The sequence below is a fragment of the Chiloscyllium plagiosum genome, chromosome 20, assembly GCF_004010195.1.
Source record: "Chiloscyllium plagiosum isolate BGI_BamShark_2017 chromosome 20, ASM401019v2, whole genome shotgun sequence".
In the NCBI taxonomy this organism is placed as follows: Eukaryota; Metazoa; Chordata; class Chondrichthyes; order Orectolobiformes; family Hemiscylliidae; genus Chiloscyllium; species Chiloscyllium plagiosum.
The window spans coordinates 26,203,695-26,212,797 of NC_057729.1; the positions used below are offsets into that span (position 1 = coordinate 26,203,695).

The 9,103-nt window shown below is 41.9% G+C and overlaps 1 protein-coding gene across 6 annotated transcripts in view; it reads right to left on the reverse strand.

Annotated features, from left to right (window-relative positions):
- rtel1 (regulator of telomere elongation helicase 1) overlaps window positions 1-9,103 on the reverse strand; it is a 160,229-nt gene that overhangs the window by 93,236 nt on the left and 57,890 nt on the right. For all 6 annotated transcript variants that reach the window (XM_043710324.1, XM_043710325.1, XM_043710323.1 and 3 more), the window contains 2 exons: window positions 7,663-7,718; window positions 4,885-4,959 (listed from right to left, as the gene is read on the reverse strand). In XM_043710324.1, coding sequence (XP_043566259.1) covers window positions 4,885-4,959; window positions 7,663-7,718 — 131 coding nt within the window. The remainder of the gene's footprint in view (window positions 1-4,884; window positions 4,960-7,662; window positions 7,719-9,103) is intronic.

A 9,103-nucleotide genomic window follows, 5' to 3' on the forward strand; every position in this document is an offset into this window, starting at 1 on the left:
AGGGTAATATTGGTGCGAGACATGTTTGCATGTTTCCCTTTGAAAAATACACAAAAAACAAGGGTTAAGAGCCACTTTCAACTCTGGTCTAGGCATGCTATTGGGCGAAGGTGTGCATGTGGCTGCCACAACCGGGAAAACTCCAAGTTATCCTTGCATTGCAGTTAAAAAAAAAATAAGTTTCACTGTGTTTGCTGGAAGCTTGGCAGTCAAAAGGAAATAGGACAAAGGCTTGCAGCTGAGCTGCAAAGACAAGAATCTCAAAATGAATGGTTTCCTACCTCACTTCTGTGCCAACCCTTGCTTCATTCAGTGTAAAGGCTGCAATGACCTACTTTGTATAGTACTCAGAAACCAGCCTGTATATCTTTTTGTTAGGAATTGCCTCATCTCTCGTCTACATGCGTGTATTCCTCTGTTATTTCTTCCTGGGTTTACTAACTAATAATCTCCTTCTTTCGTTAATTCTTGAAAGCCTGTTTAAATTGGCTCCTTTTAAAAGGGTAAATTCAAATGATCTGGGAGAAACGCATGATTAAAGAAGGAATTCTTTCTAAATTAACTGTGCTGGGAAAAACTGTAGGCAGGTTGTGGGGGTTGTTTGAATAAAGAAAGGGAGCCCGTTCATCCCTCTTCACCTGAGAGCTTGATAATTTGCAGTATTGGGTCTGCATGATACATTGGGAAACCTTGCCTGGGGATTGGTTTCAACAAATGATAATTTTACAAAATGATGAAACATTTCAGAATAATCAATAATATTACTCTGAATAATAAGACCATAAGACACAGGAGCGGAAGTAAGGCCATTCAGCCCAAGGAATCCACTCTGCCCTTTAATCATAGCTGATGGGCATTTCAACTCCACTTATCCACACTCTCCCTGTAGCCCTTAATTCCTTGTGAGAACAAGAATTTATCAATCTCTGCCTTTAAAACATTTAACATCCCGGCCTCCACTGCACTTTGTGGCAATAAATTCCACAGACCCACCAGTCTCTGGCTGAAGAAATGTCTCCTCATTTCCATCCTAAATTGACCCCCTCTAATTCAAAGGCTATGCCCACAGGTCCTAGTCTCCCCACCTAACGGAAACAACTTCCCAGCATCCACCCTTTCTAAGCCATGCATTATCTTATAAGTTTCTATTAGATCTCCCCTCAACCTTATAAACTCTTAATGAATACATTCCCAGGATCCTCAGCTGTTCATCATATGTTAGGCCTACCATTCCAGGGACCAGCCATTTGAATCTCTGCTGGACACGCTCCAGTGACAATATGTCCTTCCTGAGTGTTGGGCCCAAAGTTGGACATAGTATTCTAAATAAAGTCTCGGAGGCATATCGCTGCTTTTATATTCCAACTCTCTTGAGATAAACAATGTTACATTTGTTTTCTTAATCACAGACTCAACGTGCAAGTTAACCTTTAGAGAATCCTGGACCAGCACTCTCAGATCCCTTTGTACTTTGACTTTATGAACTTTCTCACCGTTTAGAAAATAGTCCATGCCTATATTCTTTTTTCCAAAGTACAAGCCCTTGCGTTTGCTCATGTTGAATTCCAGCCATTTCCTGGACCACTCTCCTAAACTGTGTAAATCTTTCTGCAGCCTCCCCACCTCCTTCGAATTACCTGCCTGTCCATCTAACTTCGTATTATCGGCGAACTTCGTCAGAATGCCTCCAGTCCCTTCATCCTGATCATTAAAATATAAAGTGAACAGCTGCGGTCCCAACACTGAACCCTGTGGGACCCCACTTGTCACCAGCTGCCATTCTGTAAAAGAACCTTTATCCCAACTCTCTGCCTTCTGTCAGACAGCCAATCCCCAATCCATGCCAGTAGCTCACCTGGAACACCAGGAGCCCTCACCTTAGTCAGCAGTCTCCCGTGAGGCACTTTATCAAAGGCCTTTTGGAAATCTAGGTAGATAATATGCACTGGGTTTCCCTGGTCTAACCTACTTGTTACCTCTTCAAAGAATTCTAACAGGTTTGTCAGGCATGACCTCCCATTAACTAAATGCTGACTTGTTCTAATCCTACCCTGCACTTCCAAGAATTTAGAAATCTCATCCCTAACGATGGATTCTAGAATTTTACTAACAACCAAGGTTAGGCTAATCAGCCTATAATTTTCCATCTTTTGTCTTGATCCTTTCTTGAACAACTCCGCCCCCTGACTCTCCTTAATTGTTGGGATATTACTCATATCTTCCACTGTGAAGACTGGCACAAAGTACTTACTAAGTTCTTCCGCTATTTCCTTATCTCCCATCACTAGCTTTCCAGCAACAATTTGGAGCGGCCCAATGTCTACTTTTGCCTCTCGTTTGTTTCTTATCTATTCAAAGAAACTTTTACAGTCATTTCTAAAATTACTGGCTAGCCTACCTTCATATTTGATGCCCTCCTTCCTTATTTCTCTCTTTGTTGTCCGTTGTTTGTTTTTGTAGTCTTCCTCGATCAGACCTAGAAACTCCTGACCTTGTTGCTCTACTGTCTTCCCCACTAGGTTCTGCTTCCAGTTGATCTTCGATAGTTCCTCTCTCTCTCTCTCTCATGCCCCTGTAATTACCTTTATTTAACTGTAACACCATTACGTCAGATTTTGCCTTCTTTCTTTCAAACTGCAGACTGAACTCTACTATAGTATGATCACTGCTTCTTAAGTGTTCCTTTACTTTAAGATCTTTTATTAAGTTTGGCTCATTACATAGCATTAAGTCCAGAATAGCCTGCTCCCTTGTGGGCTCCAACACAAGCTGTTCCAAAAAGCCATCCTGTAAGCATTCCACAAATGCCCTTTCTTTGGATCCACCGCAACATTATTCTGCCAGTCCATCTGCATATTGAAGTCCCCCATGATCACCGTGACCGTGCATTTCTCACATACCTCATCTATTTCCTGGTCCTGACCACAGCTGGAAGGTCTGCACATAACTCCCATTATGGGTTTTTTTTGCCTTTGTGGCTTCTCAACTCCACCCACACAGACTCCACATCATCTGACCCTATGTCATTCAGTGCCATAGATTTAATTTCATTTTTAACTAACAAGGCAACTAACAATCTGCCCACCTTCATGTCTTTTCGATAAGTTGTAAATGCTTTTATGTTTAACTGCCAGTCCTGAACCCCTGCAACCACGTCTCGGTGATGCCTACTACATCATAATTATTCACGATGATTTGTGCTGTTAATTCATCTGCTTTGTTATGAATACTACGAGCATTCAGGTAAAGTGCCTTAATGATAACTTTCTTATTATTAGAGATATTTGAAATCATAAGATGCCCTAAGTTATCCTTCCTTTTTGCTGCATTCCTAGTCAACCTCAAGCTTAAACCCACCTGCACACATGCTAGCCTGCTGCTTATCTTTCTACTTAACTCCATACTCCAACACTTTCGCTTTCCCTTTCATCCGACTCAGAATTTAAAATCCTATTGACCCTATTTATCCTTTTCGCTGGAACACTGGTTCCAGATCTGTTCAGGTGGAGACCGTCCCAACGGTACAGATTCCCCCAGTTCCAAAACTGATGCCAATGCCCCATGAAATGAATCCCTCTTTCCCACACCAATCCCTTAGCTCCGTATTTACTTCCCAAACTTTCTTATCCCTACGCCAATTGGCACATGGCTTGGGCAGTAATCCGGAGATTATGACGCTTGAGGACCTGTACTTCAATTTCCTTCCTAGTGCTTGATAATCCCCAAACAGGCCCTCCTTCCTAGCCTTGCCTATGTTGTTAGTCCCAACATGAGCCACATCAACTGGATCTTCCCCCTCCCGTTCCAAAATCCTTTCAAGTTGGTCGAAGATGTCCTGCATTCTGGCACTGGACAGGCAACACACCATTCTGGACTCCCGATCCGGCTTGCATAGGATACTATCTGTCCTGCTAATTATAGAATCCCCTGTAACTACTTGTCTCTTTGCTCCCCCCCCTCTTGAATGGCCTTCTGCATCATGGTGCCAGCTGGCTTATCCTGTCCACAGCCCTTTCCCTCATCCATACAGGGTGCAAGAATCTCATACCTGTTGGACAATGTAAAGGGCTGAGGCTCCTCCACTCCTGAACTCAGAATCCCCCTAGCTGCTTCACTGACAGTCACACCCTGTTGTCCCTGAACCCTTACTGAATTTGAATTACTTAATTGACTAGGTGTGACTGCCTCCTGAAACAAAGCGTCCAGTTAACTCTTTCCCTCACGGACATGCCGCAGTGTTTGAAACTCAGATTCCAGATCATCAATTCTGATTGAGTGTTCTTCCAGCAACCAACACACGGTGCAGATGTTCTGCATTGTGAACTACTGTTCACAATGGAATCAGCCAACTCCCACATTGTATGGCTACAGCACATCACCAGTCCAGCCATAATTTAACTAACTTTTACAATTTATGTATTAAATAATTTCTAGTACTTCTCTGTTACGGTTTCATTCAATTAACCAATTAAACTTCTAATCACACGATACATAAGAAATATAAATTGAAAAGCCTTACCATAACAACACATGAGAGTCCCTCATGGTTAGAGCTCCCGCTCTTCCTGCTGCTGGAACAGAACTTTTTTGAAAATTTAAAGCGGTGATTCACCTTCCCTGTAGGCCGCCTGATCAATACTCCCACTCTTCCTGCTGCAAGTCTGTGGACTCTTATTTAGGAGGAGGGTGGGTGGGAAGCCCTACTGTGTAGGACCTGGAACTTACAACACACCTACTTCAATAACAATCACTTGCCTTCCCAAACAGCCTCCCTGCTCTGACCTCACTTCCACCCAGCTCCCGCTGTTCTCTGCTGTAAAAATCTATAATAGTCTTCTTTGAACACCAATTTTAAGAAAAAAAAACACAAAATTCAAAGCAAACCTTGTAGTGCTTGCTCACATTCTGGCCCACAGTGTGTGCTGCAGTACTCTCCGGACGATCAATGCAGAAAACAATCTGAAAAAGGCAGATTTAATACAAATACAAATACAGATTTACTACAGCAAGTTTATCACTAGCTCCAGTACACACCTCTAATACCATCCTGATAGACTTCAATATTAACATTTACTGCTAAAGGAATGGAATATAAAAGTATGGACATATTGCTGCAATGGTGAGATCACATCTGGAGGACTGCATACAGTTTTGGTCCACTTACGTTAGGAAGGATGTCATTGCATTAGAAGCAGTTTAGAGAAGGTTTACAAGATTAACTCCAGAGATGAAAGGCTTGTCATATGGAATATCGTTTGAGCAGTTGAGGCCTATGCTCCATGGTTTTTAGAAGAATGACAGGAGATCTAACTGGGGTATATAGGTGCTAAAGGGTATTAACAAAGTAGACACAGAATGGATGGTTCCCCTTGTGGGGCAACGTAGAACAAGAGGTCATAGTTTTACTCTAAGGGGTGGCAGATTTAAAACTGAGCTGAGAACAATCTCTCAAAAGGCTTGCAAATGTAGAGAATTCATCACCCCAGTGTGCAGTGGATGTCACGACACTGAATAAATTGGAGATAAAATAGATTTTTAATCAGTAATGGATTAAAGAGTTAATGGGTTTCAGGACTGGGCAGAACAGTACAGTTGAGACCTTCATCATATTAACTGGAGCAGTAGGTTCAAGGGGCTGAACTGCCTGCTCCTAGTTCTTGTGTTCTTTTTCACCTGTTGTATGGAAATCTACAATAATTCTGGACCAAATACTTTGACAATCATCTAACTTTAAGCTTGAGCAACCTGCATCTTTACTTTTGAAAGTGCTTATTCTGTGCAGGTCTAACTCTGCAGCAGTAGCGGATGTGCTTTTGGGAGCTCAGCTTTCTGCTATGCTGCTGAATTAGTTCCAATTTGTTCCTGCTCTAGTATCTGCCCCTTGCTCCTGAATGATTTCTGATTTTCTATTAGCTATTTGCTTCCCATGACTGAAGATTTCATTCCGCCATCAAGACTCCTCATTCATCGTTTTCTGTATGACTCAATTTCTGTGACTGACACCATACTGTATGATCTGCACCCACATTAGCAGTTGTCAATATATCTTTCACTGGACACATCATATGAATTCTTCGTAACAATGAACAATTTCGCTACATCAGACTTGCCAGATTTTAAAAGCCTTAAGCAACCTTCAAGTCTACTTTGCAAAGGAAAATAAAAGTTTCATTTTACAATTGTCACTTCCCTTTTTATACACACGCTCCACTTAATTGATGACATTACCATTCAAGGCACAAATCAACACTATGTACTGCCTTTGCCTTCTTTTAAGGGCCATGTAAAACATTGCATCCATTATTACAAGAAATATTCTTCACGACTAAAAAGGGAATTGTGACAATATTTGGGGTGACCATTTTCCCTCTCTTCTCCATCCAAAGCGAGAAAGGTAACAGGAAATTACACTTGCAGAGAGCAAGTTAAACAGAGAATCTGTAGTTACTCTTAACAATGCAAAACCTTGGCCACAACAAACAGACAGGAATGGGTCACACCCATGACAATTCCAATTATGCATTCAAATTGTTCCATTAATTTCAAGGTCACACATCAGCTGACAGGAATCTTTGTAGTTTGTACAAAGATGTGGCGGTTCAATAATACAACCAACTATTCCACACAACAGCCAGTTATATTGTTGAAAAGCCATATTCTTGTACAAAGGTTTTGAGCTCTGCGGAGTAACTACAGGTTGTCAGTTTAATTTGTCCTCTGGATGCCATTTCTTGTTGCTGTTCTTGTGTACCTTGGTTTGTGCCTACTATCTCAAATCCTCTTTTTGAATAGTGGATTGTTTCAACATTGCAATTAAGATTTACTCTGCTTTTTCCTCAAGCAGCAGAGATTTGGGAGCTCTGCTGCCAAATTGGAAGTTTACAGATAACGGAATTGGAATTAGTCTGCACAAAGCTAGAGGGGAGGATTTCAGCAACTGAGGGGCTGAGGCAGGGCCAAAATAACAGGTAGTACAGAGAATGCGCTTGCTGTGGAAGGTAAGGCCATAAATTGAACTTGGTGTCAGATTGGATGACGAGTTTGCAAATAAAGCTTTGACCTCACTCAGTGACCAGGGAGAAAGCCATTGTTTGGCACTGCTCCCACAACAAACACAGAATTCATTCAGCACAAGGTTATGAGGGAAGGGCCTGTGGGGTCAGGCGGGAATGCTGAGGAAGGGAATTCATAGGGAATACTGCCACCCAGTGGACGACAACAAATAGATTCACAGTAACATCTGGGAGGTGCACTGTCACATTATCTTAGGAACTCTGAAAACACATCACTTCTGCTATGCAAAAGACTGTGCAAATCTCTCTCAGAGATACAAACCTGGGGGTGTGCATCACTATGCTGCAGACTATATCCCATTTTCTATAATTAGCATCTTTTTGTAGTTATTTTAATCAACCTGTTCAGACAGAGTAGAGACACTACTATCATGGCACAATACTGCCAGCATCCTTTGTATATTTAGTTCATATTGGAAGCAAGCACAATCACATATTTTGCAATAAATACGAATCAATTCTAAAGAGGAGCCAATTCTTTAGATCATGTTATTAAAGCGAAAGATGCAATTTCATTCAAAACCACACGGCGCTCTAAAAACACTGCAAAGTTAACAAGAACATTACAATTTACTAAAGACCATCTTACCTCAAGAATATCGGCTACCTTTTGTAATCCATTTGTATTGGTGAATATTCCACTGCCTATGCACAGATGAGTAAAGAGTTTAGTTGAATTTCAAGCTCTAATAACTTAACAATTTTTGGTGGGGATGCAGAGATATGGCAATAAAACCTTAAAGCAACACTGTTAGCAGATAAACTAGTCATAGCCAATGAACAATGAAAACTCAGTTAACATCATTGAGTTGATGTGATTTATTGTCACATGTACCTAAGTAGAGTGTGAAAAGCTTTGTTTACGAGCAGTACAGGCATGGTAAGCAAGGACATACAGATGATAGGGTGACATAAAAAACTTAGAGGCATCCAGATTACGTCACACAGGACATGCACTGGACAAGATCAACTTTAGAAAGATTAGCATTATTTGAAGTTAGAGAGTTGTGGCTTTCCATTTCAGAACTGTATACCGGAGATGAGAGTTGATGCAGATGAGGCAGTAGCAAGAGGTAGACCAGCTAGTGGGAAGGATTTTCCTGGCAAGGAACCAAGGTATCAGTTAAAGTTTGTTTGCTTTAACGCAAGGAGTATCAAGAATAAAAGTGAACTTAGAGCATGGATCAGTACCTGGTGCTATGATGTTGTGGCCATAACAGAGACATGGGTTTCTCAGGGGCAGGAATGGTTGCTGGATGTTCCAGGGTTTAGAGCATTTAAAAAGAATAGGGAGGAGGGAAAAAAAGAGGAGGGGGTGTAGCACTTCTCATCAGAGAGGGTATCACAGCTACAGAAGCTTCCATTGTCGAGGAAGATCTGCCTACCGAGTCAGTATGGGTGGAAATTAGGAACAGCAAGGGTGCAGTCACCTCGTTAGGGGTTTACTACATGCCCCCCAATAGCAGCAGGGAGATGGAAGAAAGCATAGCTCGGCAGATTTTGGAAAAGTGTGGACGTAGTAGGGTTGTTGTAATGGGTGACTTTAACTTTCCCAATATTGATTGGAACCTCCTTCGAGCAGAAGATTTGAATGGAGCTGTTTTTGTAAGGTGTGTTCAGGAGGGTTTCCTAACTCAGTACGTTGACAGGCCGACGAGGGGAGAGGCCATTCTAGACTTGGTGCTCGGCAATGAGCCGGGGCAGGTATCAGATCTTGTGGTGGGAGAGCATTTTGGTGATAGTGACCAAAACTGCCTCACATTCTACATAGCTATAGAGAAGGAGAGGATTAGGCAAAATGGGAGGATATATAATTGGGGAAGAGGAAACTATGATGCAATTAGACATGAGTTAGGAAGCATGGACTGGGAGCAATCGTTCCATGGTAAAGGCACTATAAACATATGGAGACTGTTTAAGGAAAAGTTGTTGCAAGTGATGAATAAATATGCCCCTCCGAGACAGGCAAGAAGTGGTAAGATAAAGGAACCTTCAAGGGTGACGAGAGCGGTGGAGCTTCTCGTCAAAAG